Source organism: Mobula hypostoma, chromosome 2 (assembly GCF_963921235.1).
Source record: "Mobula hypostoma chromosome 2, sMobHyp1.1, whole genome shotgun sequence".
Classification (NCBI taxonomy): Eukaryota; Metazoa; Chordata; class Chondrichthyes; order Myliobatiformes; family Myliobatidae; genus Mobula; species Mobula hypostoma.
This window is the reverse complement of record NC_086098.1, coordinates 203,933,564-203,961,091: the sequence shown is the minus strand read 5'-3', so window position 1 is coordinate 203,961,091 and position 27,528 is coordinate 203,933,564. Positions and strand designations below refer to the sequence as shown.

Below are 27,528 nucleotides of genomic sequence, written 5' to 3'. Positions count from 1 at the left end.
GTCCCTGGCTGTAATGAGCAAAGCCTCCGGATACCTGGTCTCAAGTCACTGATGTTGGCATACAGTATGTTCAGAGCACACTCCACCTCCGCCTGGGGGGGAATGTAGACCGCTGTCAGTATGACTGAGATGTATTCCTGTGGCAGATAGTAGGGACGACACTTCACCGACAGATGTTCCAGGTCCGGGCTGCAGGAGCTTGTCAGTGCCACTGTGTCCGAGCACCACGCAGTGTTGATCAGTAGGCAGACACCACCTCCCCTCGTCTTGCCCGAAGACGCCGTGCGGTCCATCCGATGGATCGAAAATCTCTCCGGTCGGATGGCACATTTGGGGGTGGCAGGGGAGAGTGATGTCTCGGTGAAACAGAATACACTGCGGTTCTGCATCTCCCTGCAGTAGGTGAGTCTCCTTTTAAGGTCATCCACCTTGTTCTCTATGGCTTGCACATTAGCTAGTAGGTTGGTGGGCATGGGGACCCTGAAGCCCCTCTGCTTCAATCTGACCAGCAGCCCAGCTCTTTTCCCACACTTCCTCAGTAAATAGTGCATCTTTCCAGGTTTCCATCGATGCAGTGTGTTGTTGTCAGCTCTTTGAGGTTGGTGGATGCGTCCCACGGGGATCGATCGGCGGGTCACGTCGTCAGGCGCTCCGGGTCCGGTCGAGTGACAGGGGAGGATCCGCTGCCACTTCCAGCTGCCGGGGGCCCGGGCTGTCGATTGGGTTGGGCCCCGAAGCTGACACTTAATCCCGGAGGGCCGGGCTCCTGGCTGAAACAAGTCCGTGAGCTGAGTCACGGTTGCGGAGGCCTCTGCTGCAGCCAAGCCTCGGGCTCGATTTCCAAGGCCGGTGGCAGAGGCCTTACTTCTGGCAGCTGTGGATGTCCAGCAATGGGGCTTTATGGTGGTCGCTTCGGGGAAGCGTCTAAGGCACCTTGAGGTCTCCGATGTCACTTCTGTGTGGTCGTCTGCTCTGGAGAGGTGCTGGTCAGAATGGGCTGCGTCTCCAAGCGCTCTGGCATGGTAGCAGGCCGTTGGTCTCCGGGAACATGGTGGGCCTCGAACCAGACCTGGCCAGGTGCGGTCCGGAGTTTAAGAGGCAATTCTGGCATGGTGATCTCCAGCTGGCTCAGTAGCTTCGCCAGGGTGTTGTTGATCTTGCTAGATGTAGCAGATTGGAGGTTTAGAAGGGTTTCTCAGGTATAGGATAGTGTAAAGGGCAGTTTGCTCGGAAGAGCACGCGCAGAGTCGCCAGTTACCGGCACCATCTTGATCATCAAGATGGTATCTTTTCCCAACTTGATGTTCATCTCTCAAATTGATCTCTCGCTGGATAGTAGGAATAAGCAAATCACTTTCAAATACCAGGTTGTAATTTGCTGAGGGCTGCAAGAAACTTGCGGGCAGGTTAACTAGAGCTGTTGGAAGTGGTTTAAACTACTACGACGGGGGTGGAAACCAGTGTGATAGAGATGATGAGCCAGCAGGTTTACAAGTACATGATGCATGTAACATTAATGGAAGGAAGGACAAACCACTGACTGAGTACAAATGCAGACAGAGCAAAGAGTTAGATTTTATCGCAGAGGTAAAATTCAAAAAGTCAAAGAATGCAGGACTGAAGGTCTGGTATTTAAATATGCATATCATTCAGAATAAAGTGGATGAGCTCGTGGCGCAATTACAGACTGGTCGGTGCGATGTTGTGGGCATCACTGAGTCATGGCTGAAAGAAGGCCATAAACACAAAATAATCTGCAGATGCTGGGATCAAAGCAACACTCACAACACACTGGAGGAACTCAGCAGGTCGGTCAGCATCCGTGGAAACGATGAAGGGTTCCAGCCCGAAACGTTGACTCATCGTTTCCATGGATCCTGACCGACCTGCTGAGTTCCTCCAGCGCGTTGTGAGTGTTGAAAGAAGGCCATAGTTGGGAATTTGTCATCAAAGAATATACTTTGTATCGAGAGGACAGGCAAGAAGGTATTGGCGATGGTGTGGTTTTATTGGTGAGAGATGGAATTACATCTTTAGAAAGAGGTGACTAGGGACAGAAAAAGTTGAATCTTTGTGGGTGGAGCTAAGAAATTGCAAGGAGAGAAAAAAACATTATGGGAATTATATATAGGCTTCCAAATAGTAGCCAAGTTAGGCGGTTGAGATTTCAAAGGGAGCTGAAAAAGGCAAGTAATAAGGGTAATGTCACAATTGAGATGGGGACTTCAATATGGAAGGGGATTGGGAAACTCAAGTTGGTGCCAGATCGCAAGAGGGGGAATTTGTTGAATGCCTATGAGTTTGTTTTTTAGAGCAACTTGTGCTGAGTCTACTCGGGAAAAGGCTATCTTAGATTGGGTGTTGTGTAATAACCCAGATCTTATTAGGGAGCTTACTGTAAAGGAACCCTTAGGAGACAGTGATCATAATATGATTGAATTCATACTGCATTTGTGAGGAAGAAGCGTAAGTCACACATATCAATATCACATTGGAATAAAGGAAATTACAGAGGCATGAGAAAGGAGCTTGCCCAGGTGATTTAGAGGAGGATACTGACAGAGATGATGGCAGAACAGAGGTGGCTGAAGTTTATGGGAATAGTTCATAAGGCGCAGAATAGATACGTCCCACAGAAGAAGTTGTTCTCAAATGGCAGGGGTATGCAACTGTGGGTGACAAGGGAAATTAAGGACTGCATTAAAGCAAAGGAAGGGGCATATAAGGTAACAAAAGTGAGTAGAAAGCTGGATGATTGGGAAGCTTTAAAAACCCAACAAAAGGCAACTAAAAAAACTAAAAAAGGGAAAAGATGAAATATGAGGGCAAACTAGCCAATATTATAAAGCAGGATACCAACAGTTTTTTCAGTTATGTAAAAAGTAAAAGGGAGGTGAGAGTTGATACTGAACCACTGGAAAATGATGCCGGTGAGGTAGTAATGGGGTACAAAGAAATGGCAGATGATCTGAATGGGTGCTTTGTATTTGTCTATACTTTGAAAGATACCAGTGAAAAGGACCTTGGCAGTTGTGGGGATGACTTGCAGTGGACTGAAATGCTTGAATGTATAGACATTACATTAAGAAGGAGGATGTGCTGGAGCTTTTGAAAGGTATTAAGTTAAATAATTTGTTAGGACTGAAGGAGAAGAAGAAGAAGGCTACTGTGGGAAGCGAGGGAGGAGATTGCTGAGCCTCTGGAGATTAATCATTAATTGATGATTCTTTGTATCATCAATAGGGATGGGAGAAGTACCAGAGGATTGGATGGTTGCAGGCATTGCTCCCCCGGTCAAGAAAGGGAGTAGAGATGACCCAGGAAATTATAGACCAGTGAGTATTTCTTCAGTGGTGGGCAAGTTGTTGGAGGAGATCCTGAGAGCCAGGATTTATGAGCATTTGGAGAGGCATAATCTGATTAGGGATAATCAGCATGGCTTTGTCAAGGGCAGGGCATGCCTTACAAACCTGATTGAATTCTTTGAGGATGTAACAAAACACATTGATGAAGGTAGAGCAGTGGATGTAGTGTATATGGATTTCAGTAAGGCATTTGATAAGGTTCCCCATGCAAGGCTCATTCAGAAAGTATTGAGGCATGGGAGCCGAGGAGACCTTACGTTCTGGATCCAGAATTGGCTTGTCCACACAAGGCAAAGGGTGGTTCCGGATGGTTCCTATACTGCACGGAGGATGGTGACCAGTGATGTTCTGTAGGGATCTGTTCTGAAACCCCTCCTCTTTCTGATTTTTTATAACTGACCTGGATGAGGAAGTAGAAGGGTGGGTTAGTAAATTTGCTGATGACACAAAAGTTGGGGGTATTGTGGACTACCTCTTCATGGGCCTCTGCTTTTCTCCACCTGTAGTCATTAATCAGCTCTTTGGTTTTACTGATATCAAGTGAGAGGTTGTTGTTGTGGCACCATTCAGCCAGATTTTCAATCGCCCTCCTATATGCTGATTCAGCCAGCAACATTGGTGTCATCAGCAAACTTAAATATGGCATTGGAGTTGTGCTTAGCCTCAAAGTCATAAGTAAAAAGTTAATAGAGCAGGGGGATAAGCGAACAGCCTTGTGCTGATGGTGATTATGGAGGAGATGTTGTTGCCAATCCAAAATGACTGGTCTGCAAGTGACAACCACGGTGTATTCGATCAGATCCTATGAGTCCCTGAATATGGCCCAGTCTACTGACTCAAATCAGTCCCACAGCTGCTCTTCTATCTCCTGTAACTACCTCTTGATTGTCCTTCCTTCTGGAGCTATACTTTTTTTGGTTCTGCCTATATGTGATAGGAGGAGGATGGCCATATTATCAGACTTCCCAAAATGCATTCTAGGGATGGAATGGTAGGCTTTCCTTATAGTAGTGAAGCTGTGGTCGAGTTTTGGGACCCCTGTTGCTGCAGGTAATACATTGATGACAATTGGGCAGAGATTTCTTCAAGCAGACTTGATTGAAGTCCCCAGCAGTATTTGAAAGGCATTGGGGCAAGCTGTTTCTTGTTTGCTAATTGCAGCACTCAGTACATTGAGTGCTTGCTTAACATCTGCCTTTGGCAGTCAAGATTAAAAAGCCCTTGAGCCTGACAGCTGTATCTGGCTTTATCGGGAGCGAGCCATGTCTTAGTGAAACAGAGAATGCAGTAATCTTTCATTTCCCTCCAATATAGCAATCTTGTCCTTTAGTCCTCGATCTTGTTCTCCAATGACGACATTTGCTAACAAGATACTGGGTAGGGGAAGTTTTACACCTTGCCATTTTAGTCCATTCTCGTGATCCAACGGTGCATCCCATTTCTTGTCGATCAACACTGGCGCACCTCAGGGGTGCGTGCTAGCCCACTGCTCTCCTCTCTGTATACACATGACTTTGTGGCTAGGCATAGCTCAAGTACCATCTAGAAATTTGCTGACAATACAACCATTGTTGGTAGAATCTCAGGTGGTGTTGAGAGGGCATACAGGAGTGAGATATGCCAACTAGTGGAATGGTGCCACAGCAACAACCTGCCACTCAACATCAGTAAGACAAAAGAGCTGATTGTGGCCTTCAGGAAGGGTAAGACGAAGGACCACATACCAATCCTTATAGAGGGATCAGAAGTGGTGAGAGTAAGCAGCTTTAAGTTCCTCGGTGTCAAGATCCCTGAGGATCTAACCTGGTCCCAACATATCAATGTAGTCATAAAGAAGGCAAGACGGCGGCTATACTTTATTAGGAGTTTGAAGAGATTTGGCATGTCAACAAATACACTCAAAAACTTCTATAGTTGTATTGTGGAGAGCATCCTGACAGGCTGCATCACTGTCTGGTATGGAGGGGCTACTGCACAGGACCAAAAGAAGCTGCAAAAGGTTGTAAATCTAGTCAGCTCCAACTTGGGCACTAGCCTACAAAGTACCCAGGACATCTTCAGGGAGCAGTGTCTCAGAAAGGCAGCGTCCATTATTAAGGACCTCCAGCACTCAGGGCATGCCCTTTTCTCACTGTTACCATCAGGTAGGAGATACAGAAGCCTGAAGGCACACACTCAGCAATTCAGGAACAGCTTCTTCCCCTCTGCCATCCGATTCCTAAATGGACATTGAAGCTTTGGGCACTGCCTGACTTTTTTTAATATACAATATTTCTATTTTTGCACATTTTTAAAAATCTATTCAATATATGTAATTGATTTACTTGTTTATTATTTTGTTCATTTTATTTATTTTTTTTCTCTCTCTGCTAAATAATGTATTGCACTGAACTACTGCTGCTAAGTTAACAAATTTCATGTCACATGCCGGTGATAATAAACCTGATTCTGATTCTTCTCCTGAATGGTCTTTTCCCAATCAGCAGGAAAGTGTGAAATGGGTTGTGATTCTGTAGCTACATACAATACTTCTACATTTCTTTGTGAAACTACAACAAATGGTAAATTCCAACTTGAGCATTCCTTTTGCAACTGGCTTAGGCTAGCAAATAGCTCTGTCCCACAATTATGAGGTATCAGTTGTTACCACATTACAGCCAGTCGAATTGCATTGTAACTGCTTCTTGTAATATGTTTCTGCTGCTGTCACGACATAGTAAATATTGTTCACCAAAGCACACTTCAGGAAGATCCCAGTATTAATAGGCAAAGTGGACAGGCAACACTTGTCATATGTAGCAAAATCTTTTTCAGTCAGGCCCCTTGGTATGATCTCTGGATATACTCATTGACCTCCCCTCTGTTGACATTGCATCACATCCACATCTCCCCTCTTAGACTTGATAACTTAAGTCAGATGGTTGCTCAGAGATATCCAGTCTCTGTTTATGTACAGGTTTTCATAAATTCTATTGTATTTCTTTATTTTCCTGTAAATGCCTGCAAGAAAATGAATTTCAAGGTAGAACTTGGTAACGTATATGTATGATAAATTACATTTCACTTTGACATTCCCTCATTGTATTTTCCAACACGATGCAGTCTAATAAGTGAGTACTTATGATTTTCACCATGTCAGGAAATAAGAAGGACTATTGCAGTATACAGTGGACTCCTCTTATTTTTGCAGTCCCCCAGGACATGACTAGTGAGAGTGAGATTCCAAATGTGGCACACATGGGCATCTTCACCCACCTATTCTTTCATCTGATTGTCTGGTAATCCAATCTGGCACTCTGTGGCCTTCTAAATGTAAAATATTTGCCCTGACTACAGATATGAACCACACAGCATATTGCACAAATTGCATCTTTTTCACTGTGTTGAGTGTCATTATTCATTCTATCAGTATTCTTGCTAGTTATATCCTCTAATGGCTGCAGTAACTGAATAGTTTCTAACACTACTTCTGCTCCTTGTTTACCAACTTGTCCCAGATCACCATAATTTTGTCCTGTGATCCCCTTCAACTTCTTTTTTTTTAAATTTTATTTTTATTTGGATAAGGAGTTCACAATTATCATGTACTTTTTTCACACATATAACCTTTTCCATTTTTGTATATGTATAAAACTACAATTATTTATACATTCTTAAGTATACATTGAGATGATATAAAAGCAAAATAAACATTTAAATAGATAATTATGTACTGTGGTAAATCTAACCTATTAGGCTAAGTAATGAAATTAGTTGTTAAGAAAAGTGGTAATAATAGTTTCCATACAACCCTTCTGGACCATTTCCACTGGTCCAAAATGTTGCATACAAGCCTATATACCAACCATTGTAGGTGTTTATATCCCAATTTGTTCGTGCTTGTTCCTGCCCGCAGACATAATTATCCAATCCCTATGTACTTATTTACTTAATTTTTTCATTTTTTTTATCCCTTTCCCAAATCTTTCCCTTTACTTGTGTTAATTCTCTATTTTCCAAAAAAAAAACAACAAATATTTAGACTAGGGGTGCTTACATTAGCAATATTACTGTGTTGATGAGAAGAGCAATATAAATCATTAGGAGAGTCATCTAAAGTCTGCTCGCATTGGGGTTATATATTCAATCCATTTATTCCAGATTTGATAAAATGTTTCTTTTTGAGTTCTCAGGGAGTAGGTCAACTTTTCCATTTTAAATATTTCCAAGATAATTTCGTACCAATCTTCTAATGTAGGTGGTATTGGATTTAGCCATTTTCTAGTGATTGATTTCTTACTTGCCGCTAAGAGGGCCTGCAGCAACTTTATATCTTCCTTCTGTTCAAGGAACAATACATGCCCCAAATAGAGCGTCTCAAAGTTCAGAGGTATCTGGGACCGAAGTACCTTAACTAATGTTCTATGAATACCTTCCCAAAATAGACTTAATTTAGGGCAATCCCAGAAAATATGAAAATGATTTGCCTCCTTAGAGCCACACCTTCTCCAACACATCACGTTTGTATCTTTATATTTTTCCTGATATGGGGTCTTGAAGTATCTTATAATGTTTTTCCAACAATGTTCTCTCCAAGTCAAAGAATTAGTCGAGGAGCATTGAAAGCTGCAGATTTTCCCCCAAGCCTCCTCTGAAAGTACCAACCCCGCTTCGTTCTCCCAATTCTCTTTAATATACAGTGTATTTACATTTTTAGCATGGGAGAGTGCATTATATAGGCGAGAAACTGATTTACTAGGTATTGAACTGCAAGCCGAATTCAGAATCTTGAAAAATTCTAATTCTACTGTTGATAGGTCTGTATATCTACAACTCTGGTTAACATAGTTTCGTATTTGAAGGTACCTAAAAAAGTCATTATGTTCTAGGCCATGTTTGTCCTGCAGGATTTGGAAACTTTGTAATACTCTTTTATCTATAAATGAGAGGTAGGTTGTAAGACCTTTCTTTATCCATAGCTCAAATCTTTTATCTCCTCTGTTGGGAAGGAATTCGGTATCATATGCACACCATCTAAAGAGTTTTAGCATGTTATTAATTCCACATGAATTAACCACCTTCTGCCATACTTTTAATGTAAGATTTATCCAAGCATTATTAAATTTTTCCAACTGGGCCATCAATCCTTTGTCAGCTATTGAGGCCTGAAGAGGAAAACTGTCAACTAATCCAAATTCTATTTCCTTCCATCTAGCCTTATATTCCCTATTACACCAATATAACAGAGGGGTTATCTGTGAGGCATAAAAATAATTTCTCAGGCAAGGAAGAACCATACCTCCTCTTTCCTTCCCTAACTGTAAGGTGTTATATCGTACTCTAGGTTTCCTTCCTTGCCAAATGAAGCGGGAAATCCATTTGTCCCATTCCCTGAATTGATTATCATCCACCTCCACTGGTAAAGTACGGAAAAGATAGAATAACCGAGGAAGAATATTCATTTTTATAGTATTTATCCTTGAATTTAAACTTAAAAAGGGGATAAGATTCCATCTATGCATATCTGCTTTTATCTCTGAGATTAATGGCCCATAATTTACCTGTGACAGTGTTGAAAGATCCTTCGGCAGGGTTATTCCTAAATATTTTAATGATTTAGCTTCCCACTTAAGATCGTATGTATCCTGCAATTTTTTGGATGGTGTATAATTTAGGGACATAACCTGCGTTTTCTTTACATTTATTTTATAACCTGATATTTTCCCAAAGTCATCCAACAGTGTAAACAATCCTATAAATGATTTTTCTGGTTCACTCAGATAGACCAAAACATCATCTGCGAATAACGCCACTTTCTGTTCAATCCCTGCCACCTTGATACCTTTTACGATTTCGCTCTGTCTTATTAGTTGGGCAAGTGGTTCAATATATAGCGCAAAAAGGAGAGGAGAAATTGGGCATCCCTGTCTAGTGCCTCTCTCTAAAATGAAGGAGTCAGAGAGGTCCCCATTTATCTTAATTCGGGCTGTTGGGCTGTCATACAGAGTCTGAATTACTTTAATAAACCTTTCTTGAAAGCCGAATCTTCCTAACACTCTGTATAGGAATGCCCAACTAACCGAATCAAAAGCTTTCTCAGCGTCCAATCCTACTACCATTGTCTCTGTCTCGTTCTTATTAACCTGTTCTAATATGTGCAGAGTTCTCCTTATGTTGTCCTGTGTTTGTCTTTGTTGAATAAATCCAGTCTGGTCTAAATGGATTAGGCCAGGTAAAAGCTTTTCCAATCTGCGCGCTAATATAGATGTAAATAGTTTGTAATCTAAATTAAGAACACTAATTGGCCGATAATTGCCACATTCTAGTTTATCTTTACCCTCTTTAGGAATAACTGAAATAATCGCTTCTCTCCAGGAAGGTGGAGTTTCTCCTCTCTGCAAGATCCAATTAAAGGTGTTAAGTAGTAATGGGGCTAACTGTGTCTTCAGGGACTTGTACCACTCTGAGGTAAACCCATCAGAACCCGAGGACTTTCCAGCCTTTAACCTAGAGATGGCCACGTTCAGTTCTTTGACAGTTACTGGTTCTAATAAACTTTCATTTTGTAAATCTGTAAGTTCAGGTAGATCTAAAAAATTCAATACACTGTCTATATAGGGCTCATTGGGGGCCCGGGGTTGGGAGTACAGCTCTCGATAATACGTTTCAAAACTCTCTTGAATTTTCCCTATTGTACTCTCCACAAGCTTTGTCTTTGGATTCTTTATTTTATGAATTGTATTGTCTGCTTGTTGTTTTCGTAATTTATATGCTAATAATCTAGCTGATTTACCTCCTACTTCATAATTCTTTTGTCTCAGGTAAAGAAAATTTCTTTGAGTTTCCAACGTATAAATATCATCAATTTCACTTTGCAATTTCCTAATTTCCTGTTTTCGATTTGAATTACTTTTGTTGCTATCTCCAACTTGAAGTTGTTTTAATTTTCCTTGAAGGTCTGCTAATTTTTGTGCATTGATTTTTTTCATGTGAGTAGTAATGGAAATAATTTTCCCTCTCAGTACAGCTTTCAATGTATCCCATAAAATCACTGGTGATGTTTCTCCCGTGTCATTAAGGTCTAGATATTCTTTGATTTCTCCCCTTAATCTCTCCATTACTTTCGGGTTATTAAGTATATGTGAGTTTAGCCTCCATAGTGTTTTCCTCATTTTCCTTTCCAGGATTAGAGACATTGAGACTGGGCTATGATCCGACAGATCAATTGTTGCAATATTACAGTTTTTTATCCTGAGTCTATCTGTATTAAAGATAAAGAAATAGTCTATCCTTGAATAGGCTGAATGAGGGAAAGAGTAATATGTATAATCTTTACTAATAGGGTGTAATTCCCTCCAGACATCTATAATTCCCAACTCCTCCATCAATGAATTCACTTTCCGAGTCAGAGGTTTATTCTGAGTAACTATTCTTGAAGAATCTAATATAGGATTTAATCTAATATTAAAATCCCCTCCACAAATTACTACCCCTCGAGAACTGACCGTTAGGTCAAAAATGTGTCTATAAAATGACCATTCACTACCTGGAGGAGCATAAACATTCAGCAATGTTATTTCTGTACCTTCTATTCTTCCTGTGATTTTTACAAACCGTCCTTCTTTGTCTCTAGTCTCTGAAATATGTTCATAATTAAGAGTACTTGATATTAAAGTAGCTACCCCTCTTTTGTGACTCAATTTATATGATGAATAAAATACATGCTTAAAGTCCATTCTTTTTAATTTTCCATGTTCAGATTGGCTCATATGTGTTTCCTGGAGGAAAGCTATTTGTGCCCTCTCTTTTTTCAATTTAGACATAATCTTATTTCTTTTAATTGGATTCAAAACCCCATTAACATTATAGGAAATTATTTTTACCAATTCAGTTTGCATTTTTCTCTAGTAGAAAAAAAGCACTCTCCTTTTCTAACCAAACAGTAAGCAATCCCTTCTCAACAGTAAACCAAGACATATAACCACACCCTAGACATTTCTGAACGTATAACATTTGAAAATTTTCCCCGACTTCCCACAGTGAGGCCTGAGCACCGACCCGCCTCAGTTCAGAGGGATAACCTCTATCTTCACCCTGTGTTAGAGGGCCCTCAGCAGTTTGAATAATCATAGAGAATTTTCTCCTATTTATGTCTCGACCATATTACTATCATTCAAGTTATTCCGCCTAGATTATTTTCAGTTACCAGTTTTCATTTTACTTTTAAGTCCGATTTACTCTTTTCAGTCATTTCTCTTAATTAATCTGTATTCTCTGTACATTCGCGTCTGAATATTTGCAGCTTTTCCTTGTAGTTTGACACTCTGTTTCGAGTGGAGCGTCCTCGCCCCACTAACTGCCACGACTTCTGCCGAATCTTCTCCAGTAGCGACTCCGGTTAGGTGATAACTTTAATAGGTAGTCCCCGGTCCGCCAGGTCCGACGTTGCCTCCTCCACCGTAGCGTAAGTTTTTGTCCCTTCGTCGTAAAAGACTCTCAGCCGAGCTGGATACAGGGTCGGGAATCTGATGTTGTTTTCCTTCAGGACTCTCCGTGTTTCCGTATATTCCTTCCGTCTGGCAAGAATCCCCGGTGCGTAGTCGTGGTCTAAACTGATTTTACAGTTGTTCCACATGAAACCTTTCTTTTGCCATGCTCTTTTAAGCACCTCTTCCTTCGTTCTGTAACTGAGAAATCTGATCAGAATCGATCTGGGCTGGGCGCCTGCCGGAGGCTGTGGTGCCAACGCGCGGTGAGCCCTTTCTATCTGTAGGTCTTTTGCAGCCGGTATGTCAAGGTTCTCTCTTAAGCAGCTTCTCCACGAAGGGAATCATCAATCCGGGTTTACCTTCGGTTCCTTCGGGAACTCTGTAGATCCTCACATTTTCCCTTCTCGAGCGGCCTTCTTGATCTATTAGTTTCCACTGGAGTTGGTCTTGTAGCTTCAGCATTTCTGCTATCACTTCCTCGGCATTTTGTAGCTTCTCTTCAATTCCAACAATCCTCATTTCGGCTTCATCTATCCGCGAGTTAGTTTTTACTATTTCTCCTTTAATATCTTCCAGCTGTTTGCTGTTATCTTGTCGGAATGCGCGAATCTCTCCGAGAATCAAAGACAGAGTCACCGATTCCCCCTCATTATCTCCGTCCTGGCTTGCCGTGGGAGAGCTAGGCCCTTCGCCTTGCTGCATCTCTTTATGTTTATCAGCCTTCGAAGCGGACTTTTTATTCTTGTTCTTAGACATCATCCTTGCCCCTTTTATTAATATAGTTATGCAATATTAAGTATTTGTCTAAATTCGATTTTGGGGCAGTTTACCTTCTTTTTTGTCGAGAGACCTTTTCCTTACGCCGCCATTCCCTTGATGACCCGGAAGTCCCGATCCCCTTCAACTTCTGCAGAACAGAATTGGCTTATGAATCTATCTCTGCTATATCTAGGAGTATTAACTGCTGATATCCCACTGCATATCCTACTCCTAATAATCCTATAAAACTTTCTCAGCCTTTCTGCCCTAAACCCACAATGAGTAACTGACCTATAGAGTAAATATTGGAAAAGGTGTTGGGTGCCCTAAACCCACAAAGAGTAACTTACCTATAGAGTAAATGTTGGAAAAGGTGTTGGGTGCTGCCCCCCCCCCACCACCTTGGGAGCTGTAATGTTGAAAGATAACTGAATGTGCCTCTAGCCTGGTACATGAGAGACCTTTCGCTTGCATCTTCGAAAACTAATCCCATTGGCCGTCGCTACACTGAAGTGCTCTTGTTCTAACAGGATTCCCCATTCCTTCGTTCCTGCATAGAGCAACCTTGTCATGTTACCATTTCATTGCTGCACTCAAGCATGAATGGTTTATTTGTCCTATGACAGGTATTGACAGCAGATTTACCTCCTCATGCCTGATCATTCGCCACCAGACGTTTTTCTAATGCCATGTTATTTTCAAATATCCATTTCATAGCATTGCACGCTATCATGCCCCCATGTAAAATTACATACCATTGCTACCTCTGCCACTGGTCATTCTTCATTATTTCCTTGATTTACAGTATGTATTTTACTTGCTGTCTTAAGATAGCTCAAAAGGACAACCCATCCAATTGTTCAAAATATTCTGGATAAAGCTTGTTCGACTCCATGTCTATTATTCCTGTAGAAATACTGTATGTTTACAGTACTGTACAAAAGTCTTGGGTACATGTAAAAATAATTATGTCAAGTAAAGGTGCTCTCAAAAATAATGAAATGAAAAGTTACTAAATATCAAAAAAATTACTATGAAGGGCAGGTAAACAGTTTTAAAAAAACCTAAGTCAAATCAATATTTGGTGTGACCACCCTTTGCCTTTAAAACTGCATCAGTTCCCTTAGGCAGCGGTCCCCAACCACCGGGCCGCAAAACATGTGCTACCGGGCCACGAGGAAACCATATGAGAGTCAGCTGCACCTTTCCTCATTCACTGTCACGCCCTCTGTTGAGCTTGAATGTACGTGAGGTCATTACCCACACGTCATCCTTGTCAGCGCGGGAAGGAGATCAACTTCTGGGGGTTGCAGATGACGGCAAGCTGAAAAGTATGTTTGACATAACATCTCTGCTGGCATTCTGGATCAAAGTGAAGGCTAAGTATCCTGAGATAGCCACAAAAACACTGAAAACGTTGCTTCCATTTCCAACATATCTCTGCAATGAATGCAACGAAAACTAAACTGTGGAATAGACTGGACATAAGGAACCCCCTTCGAGTATCACTGTCTCTCATCACCCCTCGATAGGACTGTCTTGTTGCAGGAAAACAAGCCCAGGGCTCCCACTGATTCAGCGATATTGGTGCATTGCAATGATTTTATATGTTCATACGGGGGAAATATGTGCTGTGTGTTTAATATCCAAACGTTACTTAAAATGTTATGATGCTATTGACTTACGTATATAATCATATAACAATTACAGCACGGAAACAGACCGTCTCTGCCCTTCTAGTCCGTGCCGAACGCGACTGTCATCTAGTCCCACCGACCTGCACTCAGCCCATAACCTTGCATCCCTTTCCTGTGCATATACCTATCCAATTTTTCTTTAAATAATAATATCAAACCTGCCTCTACCACTTCTACTGGAAATTCATTCAACACTTACTTCAAGCTCCCCTGATAATTGACTTATTACTATTTTCATGCGAGGAAAATATGCGCTGTGTGTTTAATATTAAGTTCATTAGATAAACCCTTTTAGAAACGAAATTGAGTGTATTAGCTACTTATCATCTATATTCCGGTCATGATTAACACCCCCTCCCCCCCACCCCCGGAACAGAACCGCCAAAAATGATTTGTAGAAAGAAAAATCGGCACGTACACGCATGCACACTGGTGCCCCGCGCAAGGCTTCATGGTCATTATAGTCTTTCTCAGGGTAAGCACAACGTATTTGACTGCTACTCTTGTCCATTGGCAACGCTACCCCTCCTCCCCCCCCCCGGGTCGGCCGGTCAGCAAGAATATTGTCAATATTAAACCAGTCCGCAGTGCAAAAAAGGTTGGGGACCCCTGCCCTTAGGTATACTCTCGTGCAGTTTTAGAAGGAAATTAGCTGGTAGGTTGTTTCAAGCTTCTTGGAGAACTTGCCACAGTTCTTTGGCAGACTTCGGTTGTCTTGCTTGCCTCTGTTTGTCCAGGTAATCCCAGACAGCGTCTATGATCAGGACTCTGTGGAGATTAAATTACCTGTTACAGAACTCCTTGTTCTTCTTTTCACTGAAGGTAGTTCTTTATGACTTTGGCCATGTGTTTCAGGTCATTGTCCACCCACAGAATGAAGCTGGGACTGATCAGACACCTCCCTGATGGTATTGCGTGATGGATGATAATCTGCTTGTACTTCTCAGCATTGAGGAATCTATTAATTCTGACCAGATCACCAATTCCATTTGCAGAAATGCAGCCCCAACCTTGCATAGAACCTCCGCAGTGTTTCACTGCTGGCTGCAGACACTCATCTGTGTAGTACTCTCCTCCTCTTCTTTGGACAAACTGCCTCCTGTTTGAGTCAAAACTTTCTAATTTTGACTCGTCAGTTCAGGGCACTTGCTTTCATCATTCAGCACCCCAGTTTTTGTGTATAGTTGAGTCTGGCTCTGTTTCTACTTCGGAGAAATGGCTTTTTACCAGGAACTCTTCCATGAAGACCACTTCAGACAGGGCTTCCACAGACTGTAGAGGGGTGTACTTGGGTCCTAGTGGTTTATGTGAGTTCAGAGCTGATAGCAGCACTCAACAACTGCAATTTAGAAGGGACATCAGTTTGATGATTCTCTCGTGCTGCATTCAGTTTCCGTTACCAACCACTGTGTTTCTGGTCTTCAACCTTGCCTGCTTCTTTATGCTTCTTCAAAAGAGTTTGGACAGCATATCTTGAAAGTCCTGTTTGCCATGAAATTTCTAGCTGGGAGAGACCTTACAGATGTAGGATGACTACCTTGTGTCGTGTTGCTGTATTATGCTCACTCTTGCCAACGTATAAAAGTTAATGATTTGAAGGTTAAGCTATCACATCTGCCACACCCTCACCTTTAAGTTTAGTTGTCCTTTGCTCAGTTTGATTCCTTCTACACCCATTTCTGTTTCTGTTAATCAGTTTAGTTCGTTCATTTCATTATGTCATTGTTTATCTGCAAAGTAATCAAGCACAATGACAAACATACTGGGGTCCACACCCTTCCTGTAAAAGGTCAATACTTGCTAATTTATCAGGAGCCATTTCAACTCCTCTGGGGAGATCTGAAAGACAGGTCTTTTTCTACTACCACACGAAGCCAAGTGCTGATCCTTAGCTTGTTAGGTCTGCAGTTCATGTACTGTCTTCCAACTGCCTTTGAACCAACAATTGTCCTGTCTTTTCACAATTGTTTCACCTAATTTGGACTTTTCCCCTGTTTTTACAATCATGGACCACATGCCTCTTCCTTCTTCAGTTGAAACGTTCCACATTACCTTGTCTGTCCTGCCTCAAAGCTGCCACTATGGCATTCTCCTGTCCCCCGGCCCCCGCCTCTGCTTCCATTATCCAGTTTAGAATCTGGCTGAATGTATGACCCACATATAATCCCATCCTTATTAATAAGGTCAAACGTGGACCCATACCATCCATCAGGAGTTGTAAGAAGATGTTATCAATCCACTGGATCTCCTTTAGGCCACTATGTTGCTCATATGCCTGATACTTTGCTCAGGATAGTCCTCAACTTTCTCCTATGGACCTTGCTGAATTAAACTGACCCTTAGCTATCGCATCCTTAACTGGCTCCCTCTGGGGATTTGCTTCATTCTTTAAGCCAGTTTTTATTTTGGACATGGTCAGGCAGCATGGACTGGACCTTCCTTAATAATTTAACCGTCAAAAGGAAGTGTATATCATTTAGATTCAGATGATGGGCCTCCTTTAATTTTTCAATTCCCTTGCCAAAAAAGAAAGTTTTCATCAAGACATTTAACAGCAGTTAATTCATTCAGCGACATCTGTTTCTCAGTTGCTGTAAAAGGTTCTTCCACTCTGGATTCTGTAGTCCTATTCCCTTCAGTCTTCCAAATGACCTGGAGGGGAGCTAGTTGTGAGGCACCTATTTCCACTTTGTTATAAGTGGAGGTGATAAATAAATCTCCAAACCCATTTACAACCCAGGAGCACCTTTAAGGCCAGTATGGCACAAGGATTCACTGACGCATCAGCCTGTTGAGCTTAAGAACTCAGGAAGATCATCGTGAATAACTGAGTGGCCAGCCCAGCGCATCTGTGGATGTGAACTTTCCTCTATTCAGGACATTTACAGCAACAGCTATGTAAAAAGGGCCTGGAGGATCATCAGAGACTCCAGCCACTCAACCACAAACTATTCCAGCTGTTTCCATCCGGCTAATAGTACCGCAGCATTAAGGCCTGGACCAACAGGCTCCGAGACAGCTTCTTACACCAGGCCATCAGATTGATCAATACACGTTGATCTGATTGCATATTTGACTGTACATTCATGTATACAAAACAATTATTTATGCCATCTTAGTGTTTGGGCAATATCCTCTCACATTTCCCTTCCTTATCGCTTGTACTTAGCGATGGAGGTGCAACATAAAAATGTTTACTCCCTCATGTTGTGAGATAGATGTAAGAAATAAAATTCTAATTCTAATTCAGTGTTGGTGTTGAGTCAGATGTAAGCCCATTTCTTGCACTATAATAACTGAGATTATAATTAGTAGATATGGAATTCGCATTAATGTAACATTTTATGTGACATGAGTGAATTACTTCTAGACATTTATCACCTTTTGCTTTATAGGTAAATGTGACAAATTGTTATTTTTTCCCATATTTCTTTAGGCAGTTAAGGTATCAACTACGTCACTTAAACATCCGAGTGGAGAACAGAAAGGAGGCAGAAAAAAAATCACACTTGTGAATAGTTATGTACGTATGCTTGTAATTTCATGCATTACTTTCAAATTTCTTCATTAACCAAGACCTGGGGTACTGTGTAACATTTTAAAGTTTGCAGGTGATGGAAAACGTGTCAGAGTATTGGATAGTGAGGAAGACAGTGTGATAAAAGACCAAAAATACATCAGGTGGAGTATGGTTGGGGAAATATGAGGTTATGCAGTTTTGGAAGAGTATTATCCAAAGGCAATGAATGAGTGTTGGTCAATAGACTTCTATTTGCAAATCTTTACAGATGGCAAGTCAAGTTGATAAACAATCTGAATGCATATGAGTTACTTGAGTTGATAAATAGAGAAAAGGAACATAAAAGACCACACTAGAACTTACAATTACTAGTAAGCCCACAGTATTTAGAATTATTCGGGAGACCACACTACAAAAGAGTATAAATCACAGAAACCATTGAGTATAAATCGCAGAAAGGTCACAAAGTAAATGTGAGGAACAAACTGTTATGAGGAGAGGTAGGATAAGTTGGTACTAGGCTTCAACCACTTGAAAAGTGGCCAAGTAGAGAACTTAAAAATAATTAACTGTTTTAATAGTACTGACAGAGTAAACTATCCCCTCTACAAATATATCAACAAAACAAGAGATCATGAAGGTAAGGAAGGACAAGACAATGATTGAGTACAAATGCAGACAGTACAGGGAGTAAAATTGTACCTCAGAGGCAAAATTCAAAAGAGCGAGGAATGTAGGACTGAAGGCATTGTATTTAAATGCACGTAGAATTCAGAATAAGCTGGATGAACTCATGGCTCAATTAGAGATTGTTCGGTATGATGTCAGCATCACTGAGTTGTGGCTGAAGGAAGGTCATAATTGGGAACTTAATATCAAAGGATATATACTTTCTGTCAAAAGGCAGGGGGAAGGCATAGACTCTGTTGGTAAGAGATGGAACTGCATCTTTAGAAAGGTGATATAGGGTCAGGGAATGTTGAATCTTTGTGGGTGGAGTTAAAAAACAACAATGGTAATAAAACTATTATGGGTATCAAATTGGCCTCCAAATAGTAGCCAAGATGTGGGGTTGAGATTATAAAGGGAACTGCGAGGGGGTTGAGATTGCATGTAGTAAAGGTGATGTTACAATTGTAATAGGGGACTTCAGTATTCAAGGGATTGGGAAAATCAGATTGGTGTCGGATCGCAAAAGAGGGAATTGTTCAATGCCTACAAGATGGCTTTTTAGAACAGCTTGTGCTTGAGCCTACATGGGGAAAGGCTGTCTTAGATTGAGTGTTGTGTAATAATCCAGATTTTATTAGGGAGCTTACGTTAAAGGAACTCTTTGGAGGCATTGATCATCATATGATTGAATTCGTACTGCAATCTGAGAGGGAGAAGCATAAGTCATGTGTATCAGTATCGCAGTGGAATAAAGGGAATTACAGAAACATGAGAGAGGAGCTTGCTCAGGTGGATTGGAGGGGATTGCTCACAGGGATGACAGCAGAGCAAAGGTGGCTGAAGTTTCTGGGAATATTTCACAAGGTGCAGGATAGAAACGTCCCACAGATGTACTAGTTCTCAAATGGAAGGAGTAGGCAACCATGGCTGACAAGGGAAGTTAAGGACTGCATAAAAGCTAAGGAAAGGGTATATAAAGTAGCAAAATGAGTGTGAAGTTGGATGATAGAGAAGTTTTAAAATCCAGAAGGCAACTGAAAAAGCCATAAGAGAGAAAAGATGAAATATGAGGGCAAACTAGCCAATAATATAAAGCAGGATACCAACAGTTTTTTTTCAGTTGTATAAAGAGTAAAAGAGAGTTGAGAGTTGATTTTGGACCACTGGAAAATGATGCTGGTGAGATAGTAATGGGGGATAAAGAAATGGTGGATGAACTTAATAAATACTTCGTTTCAGTCTTCTCAGTGAAAGACACAGTGTGCCAGAGGTTCGTGAGTATCAGGGAGCAGGAGCCACTGCTATTACAAAGGAAAAGGGAGATTAAGTCACCTGGACCAGATGGACTACATTCCAGAGTCCTGAGAGAGGTTGCTGAAGAGATAACAGATGCATCTGTCATGATCTTTCAAGAATCACTTGACTCTGGCATAGTCCTGGAGGACTGGATGATTGCAAATGTCACGCCAGTTTTTAAGAAGGGAGGAAGGCAAAAGAAAGGAAATTATAGGCCAATTAGCCTAACCTCAGTGGTTGGGAAAGAGTTGGAGTCCATTATTAAGGATGAGATTTCGTGGTACTTGGAGAGTAATGATAAGATAAGTCAAAGTCAGCATGGTTTCGGTAAAGGGAAATCTTGCCTGACAAATCTGTTAGAGCTCTTCAAGGAAGTAACAAGCAGGTTGGACAAAGGAGAAGCAGTGGATGTCATTTACTTGGGTTTTCAGAAAGCATTTAAAAAGGTGCCACACATCAGGCTGCTTAACAAAATAAAATCCTATGGTGTTACAGGAAAGATACTGGCATGGATAGAGGAATGGCTGACAAACAGGAGAGAGCAAGTGAGAATAAAGGGGGCCTTTTCTGTTTGGCTGCCAGTAACGAGTAGTGTTCTTTGGGGGTCGGTATTGGAACCGCTACTTTTCACATTGTTTGCCAATAATTTAGATAATGGAATTGATGGCTTTTGGTATAGTTTGCAGATGATGCAAAGATAGGTGGAGGGGTAGGAAGTGCTGAGGAAGCAATGTGATTGCAGTAGTAGTTAGACAAATTGGAAGAATGGGCAAAAAAGTAGCAGATGGAATACAATGTTGGGAAATGGATGATAATGCATTTTGGTAAAAGAAACAAAATTGCAGACTATTATCTAAATGGGGAGAAAATTCAAACATCAGAGGTGCAGAGGGATTTAAGAGTCCTCATACAAGACTCCCAGAAGATTAATTTACAGGTTGAGTCTGTGGTAAAAAGGCAAATTCAATGTTGGTATTTATTTCAAGGGGAGTAGAATGTCACTCCACTCTTCAACAAGGAGATAATGCTAAGAATTTGTAAGACACTAGTCAGGCCATACTTGGTGTATTGTCAACAGTTTTGGACTCTATATCTCAGAAAGGATTTGTTGTCATTGGAGAGAGTTTTGAAAATTAAAATTGAATTGTAGAGGTAATTGAGAATGATGAATATACAAGTTTATGACCAAATGTGAGGTCGTGAGTGGAAGAACTTCTGTACTTCCAATCAACCAATAAAAGGGATGAATGGCCAGTTTCAGGAAAGTAAAATACACAGTTTTATTTTTCAAGCTTCTTAGCACTTCAGTAGAACTGTATTTAAAGCATCCCCAACTACTTCAGTACACTGGATTTTGGTTAATTGGGACATATCAGAACAAGTACATTGTTCTTTCTTTTTAAATCTTTTTATTGAGTAAGTATACAAAAAAGGTAAGCCATATAAACATTAATACAATGTTAAAGTATAATAAAATTCCAAAAGATAACAATACCAAAAAGAAAATACTACAAACAATGTAATTTAAGCATAAGAAACCAAAATAACATAATAGTATACTAGATTTTATATATATCAATGGAAAAAAAGAAAAAAAAACCCCAAAAAAAAAACCCACCGTGCAACTAACTAAAAGCAAAGCAAAGCAATGGGCTAACTTGAAACCAAACAGAGTTAAACTTAAAATCACGTCCTCAATCCCGACCTCCATTAAAACAGTGAGAAAAAAAAAACAAGAAGGGTAAATATTACATTAAATGAAAATATCGAATAAAAGGTCCCCAAATCTGTTCAAATTTAAATGAAGAATCATGAAGGTTACTTCTAATTTTCTCCAGATTCAAACATAAAATCGTCTGAGAAAACCAAAAAAAGGTAGTTGGAGCATTAAGCTCTTTCCAATGTTGTAAAATACATCTTTTCGCCATTAAAGTAAGAAATGCAATCATTCTACGGGCTGAAGGGGAAAGATTACTAGAAATTTTAGGTAGTCCAAAGATAGCAGTAATAGGGTGAGGAGAGATATCTATATTTAATACCTTAGAAATAATATTGAAAATATCTCTCCAAAAAGTTTCCAAAGTAGGGCAAGACCAAAACATATGAGTTAAAGAGGCTATCTGCCCCGAACATCTATCACAGAAAGGATTAATATGCGAGTAAAAACGCGCTAACTTATCTTTGGACATATGTGCTCTATGCACCACTTTAAATTGAATTAGGGAATGTTTAGCACAAATAGAGGAAGTATTAACTAATTGTAAAATCTGCCCCCAATCATCCACAGAAATGGTAAGCCCCAATTCCTGTTCCCAATCTACCCTAATCTTATCAAATGGAGCTTTCCTGAGTTTCATAATAATATTATAAATCATAGCCGATGCACCTTTCTGACATGGATTAAGGTTAATTATCGAATCTAAAATATATATAGGAGGAAGCATTGGAAAGGAAGGAAGTATAGTACTTAGAAAATTTCTAACTTGTAAATATCTAAAAAAATGTATTCTTGATAGGTTATATTTATTAGATAATTGTTCAAAAGACATAAGGGAACCATCTAAAAATAAATCCAAAAACCGTAAAATACCCTTAGTCTTCCAAGTTTGAAAAGCGCGATCCGTAAAAGAGGGAGGAAAAAATATGTTACCTAAAATAGGAATCGCTAACCCGAATTGATTAAGATCAAAAAATTTTCTGAATTGAAACCAAATACGCAAAGCATATTTAACGATCGGGTTAGAGACCTGCTTAAGGCGTTTCGAATCAAAAGGAAGAGATGAACCTAAAATAGAACCAAGTGTATAACCCTGAACAGATTGTAATTCCAATGCTACCCATTTAGGAATAGATAGTATATCCCGGTCAAGTAACCAAAATTTCATATGTCGAATATTAATAGCCCAATAATAAAATCTAAAGTTAGGTAATGCTAAACCTCCATCTCTCTCAGCTTTCTGTAAATGTATTTTACCCAGTCTCGGATTCTTATTCTGCCAAATAAATGAAGAAATTTTAGAGTCGACTTTATCAAAAAAAGATTTAGGAACGAAAATTGGTAATGCCTGAAACACATATAAAAATTTTGGCAAAAAAAACATCTTAACTGCATTAATACGACCAATCAAAGTTAAATATAAAGGAAACCATTTAGATGAAAGTTGAGTAATATGGTCTATTAATGGTAAAAAGTTAGTCTTAAATAAATCTTTATGTTTACAAGTAATTTTAATCCCAAGATATGAAAGGTAATTATTAATCAATTTAAATGGAAATTTATAATATAAGGGAAGATGTTTATTAATCGGAAAAAGTTCACTCTTACTAAGATTTAATTTATAACCTGAGAAAAGACCAAATTGTGCTAATAACTCTAAAACAGCAGGAATAGATCTCTCAGGATTAGAAATATATAAAAGTAAATCATCAGCATAGAGTGATAATTTATGGGACTTTAATCCCCGAGTTATCCCAGTAATATTTGAAGATTCTCGAATAGCAATTGCAAGAGGTTCTAATGCAATATCAAATAATAGGGGACTAAGAGGACAGCCTTGTCGAGTACCACGAAAGAGAGGAAAAAAAGGTGAGTTTAAAGAGTTAGTACGAACCGAGGCTACAGGGGAGTGATATAACAGTTTAATCCAGGATATAAATTTCAGGCTAAAATTAAACATTTCAAGCACCTTAAATAAATAAGGCCATTCTACTCTATCAAAAGCTTTCTCGGCATCTAAAGAAATAACACACTCAGGAACATTTTGTGAGGGAGTATAAACGATATTTAACAATGTACGAATATTATAAAAAAGAGTAACGACCTTTAATAAAACCCGTTTGGTCTTCCGAAATAATAGAAGGAAGTACTTTTTCTAGTCTATTTGCTAATAACTTAGAAAAGACTTTAGAATCAACATTTAATAAAGATATTGGTCTATAAGATGCACATTGAGCAGGGTCTTTATCCTTCTTTAGTATTAAAGAAATTGATGCTCTATTAAAAGATTCCGGAAGTTTACCAAGTTTCAAAGAAGCCTCAAAAACCTTATAGAGCCAGGGAATCAATAAAGAAGCAAAACATTTATAAAATTCAACGGTAAACCCATCAGGGCCATAAGTACATTGTGACCCAGTTAAGCGACTGCACCAGTTAGCTGAAGTTTCATGGAAATAGTTAAAAAGTATTATAAAAAAGATAAACTACTGTTTAACTGAGTAGCAAATTATGTATTTAAAAGAAATGCAGAATAAATTAGAACACTACCAAAACTACTACAATACTATAAAACTGTTTATTAGTTTCCAAATAGTTACTGACAGAGGAATTCATTCAGTGCATGCTGATGTATTGTTTTGATTGACTGTAAATGAACAAAGTCAGCACTAGTGTCGATAGTGGACTGTCTTCAAGTAGTACTTTCGATGACTGCATCTTCCAAGTCTTTATTTTAATTGTAGTATTCAGTATGGTTGTCGATACCTTTTAAATTCTTTGCAGTTCCTAACTTGTTGAAGTAGTGAAATTGTTTCATTTTCACTGCCGGCCATTTCTGATGTCTATGAGCCTGAATGCTTGAAACCACCAACTATCAGTGAGATCAATCGCTACCTTTTTGAACACAAGCATGCAAATGACACTATTTTAAAAACTGTTCACTCTAAGCACTATGTAGTGTCTAACAGCCACATGACATGCACACTACTGATGCTGGTTAGAAAATGTTCAGCAACATTGCCTGTTCCAATTAAGCACTATAGTGTCCCAAATAAACAAATGGGATCCTGGGTATTTTCTTCATTTGTTTTTGTTCTTATAGAGTTGTTCCAAATAACTGGCTGCCCTGATTAATTGATGGCTCAGTTAACTGGAATCAACTGTATTTAAAAACTACTGCTTTTAATTGTATGGAAAATTCAGCGTTAATTGATGTCACTTCAGTGTCAGGATAATTTTGTTTTCAGTGCTTACTCAAATTTTAACCTTATTGATAATCTTTCCAGCAATAGATTTGTTTATTTGGTGGTTGATTTGTTTCTTTCTATATAGGGCTTTGATGTGTTACCACCATCAGAGAAGACAAAAGCAGAAAAAGCCAAAATTTTCATAGTAGCTGTAAAAGAGACTCTCAGCAAGGCAAACTATGAGCGTTTCACAGAAGCAATGCAAAAGTACAAAATGACTGATGATTTTCATGCCATGTTAAGTGAAATGGCTGCTCTTTTTACAGAAGATTCGAGGAAAAACAACCTTCTGCGAGGTAATTAATTGTAAAGAGTTTAGTATTGTGCAGCTTCACCAAAAACACAGAACTAAATACTGCTAAATAATGTTTTAAATGAAGTAGTGATTATGAGTCATGCCGTCTAAAAATAGACAACACAACTGCACCCATTGGACTCTAGGCCCTCCACATACTGTATTTCTGATATTTGTACCATTTGCACTACAGATGCTTCTCTGTTCCCGCTTATAATGAAGTAAATATAAATACTGCTGATATGTTCCATGTATTAAACTTTAAGTTGATCTGCCTGACTGGTGCTAGTAATCTTTTTGCTTTTGTTCTCGTGCTGATTTGCAAGTTCTATTCAAAAGGTTCAAAGGGACATCTAAACAAGCCTGATGCATTTTGGAGACAAGTCCTGTGGACTGATGAAGTTAAAATAGAACTTTTTGGCCACAATGAGCAAAGGTATGTTTGGAGAAAAAAAGATGCAGAATTTCATGACAAGAACACCTCTCCAACTGTTAAGCACGGGGGTGGATCGATCATGCTTTGGGCTTGTGTTGCAGCCAATGGCACGGGGAACATTTACTGGTAGAGGGAAGAATGAATTCAATTAAATACCAGCAAATTCTGGAAGCAAACATCACACTGTCTGTAAAAAAGCCAAAGATGAAAAGAGGATGGCTTCTACAACAGGATAATGAACCTAAACACACCTCAAGATCCACAATGGACTACCTCAAGACGCGCAAGCTGAAGGTTTTGCCATGGCCCTCAAAGTGCCCTGACCTAAACATCGAGAATCTGTGGATAGACCTCAAAGGAGCAGTGCATGCAAGATGGCCCAAGAATCTCACAGAACTAGAAGCCTTTCGCAAGGAAGAATGGGCAGAAATCCCCCAAACAAGAATTGAAAGACTCTTAGCTGGCTACAAAAAGCATTTACAAGCTGTGATAGTTGCCAAAGGGGGTGTTGCTAAGTACTGCCATGCAGGGTGCCCAAACTTTTGCTTCAGTTTTTGTTATTTTGAAACTGTAAAAGATGGAAATAAAAAAAATTTTCTTGCTTAAAATATTAAAGAAATGTGTCATCTTTAACTTTATGCCTTTTGGAAATCAGTTCATCGTTTACTCACTTAGCTCTTCACAGTAACAGAAATTTTGACTGGGGTGCCCGAACTTTTGCATGCCACTGTATTTGATTAGCGATAGTCTATGTGGGTTTGTGTGTAGTAGGTCATGTCTAACCAATCTTGTGAAGCTTTTTGAGAAAGTTAACAGGAAAATTGATGAAGGCAGGGCTGTGGAAGTTGTCTACATGGACTTTGGCAAGGGTTTTGACAAGGTCCTGCATGGGAGATTAGTTAAGAAGATCAGTCATTCAGGATGAGGTAGTAAATTGGATTAGACATTGTCTGCACAGCAGAAGTCAGAGAGTGGTAGTAAATGGTGCCTCACTGACTGGAGGCATTTGACTAGTAGTGTGCACAGGTACTGGTGCTGGGTCCGTTGTTGGTTGTCATCTTTCAATGACCTGGATGATAATGTGGTTAACCGAATCAGCAGATTTGCAGATTACACCAAGATTGTGATGACACGGAGCTTGCAGTGGGATCTGCACCAGCTGGGAAAAGGGCAAATGGAATTTAATGCAAACAAGTGTACGGTGTTGTACTATGGAAGGACAAACTATGGTATGGTTTGCACAATGAGCAGTAGGGCACAGAGGAGTGCAGTGGGGTAGAATGATCTGGGAATATAGATTTATAATTCCTTGATAGTGGCGGCACAGGAAGATAGGGATGTAAAGAAAGCTTATGGAACATTGGCCTTCATAAATCAATGTATTGAGTACAGGAATTGGGATGTTATGTTGAAGTTGTATTAAGACATTGGTGGGGCCTAATTCGGAGAAGTGTGTGCAGTTTTGATCACCTGCATACAGGAAAATGTCAATAAGATTGAAAGAGTGCAGAGAAAATTTATAATGATATTGCCAGAACTTGAAGATTTGAGTTATAGGAAAAGGTTCAATAGGCTTGGACTTCATTGCCTGGAGCATAGAAGAATGATAGTAAATTTGACAGAGGTATACAAAATTAGGAGGGGTATAGATGAGCCAAATGTAAACGGGCTTTTTCCACTGAGGTTGGGTGCGACTAGAACTAAAGGTCATGGGTTAAGGGTGAAAGGTGAAATGTTTAAGGGGAACATAAGGAAGAATTTCTTCACTCAGAGGGTGGTGAGAGTGTGGAACAAGCTGCTAGTGGAAGTGGTAGATGCAGGTTTGATTACAACTTTTAAGGGAAATTTGGATAGATATGCAGCTGTGAGATAGGGAGGGTTATGATCCGTGTGCAGATTGATGGGACTAAGCGGATTAATTGTTGGGCATGGACTACATGGGCCTAAGGGCCTGTTTCTGTACTCGTATGTTCCATGACTCAATGATACTATGCTACTTCAAAGGTAATACAGAAAACTTTTAAGAGTATGTTCTGCCAGCTGTACTCCACTTTCAGT

The 27,528-nt window shown here is 39.9% G+C and overlaps 1 protein-coding gene across 9 annotated transcripts in view; it reads left to right on the top strand.

The window, feature by feature from the left end:
* The window catches only part of rtel1 (regulator of telomere elongation helicase 1), a 205,793-nt gene that overhangs the window by 131,093 nt on the left and 47,172 nt on the right, over positions 1–27,528 (top strand). For all 9 annotated transcript variants that reach the window (XR_010017115.1, XM_063041434.1, XM_063041430.1 and 6 more), the window contains 2 exons: positions 17,726–17,812; positions 24,825–25,035. Coding sequence is in view for 8 of the 9 variants with exons in the window: in XM_063041434.1 (XP_062897504.1) it covers positions 17,726–17,812; positions 24,825–25,035 (298 nt within the window). In the remaining variant the exon portion in view is untranslated. The remainder of the gene's footprint in view (positions 1–17,725; positions 17,813–24,824; positions 25,036–27,528) is intronic.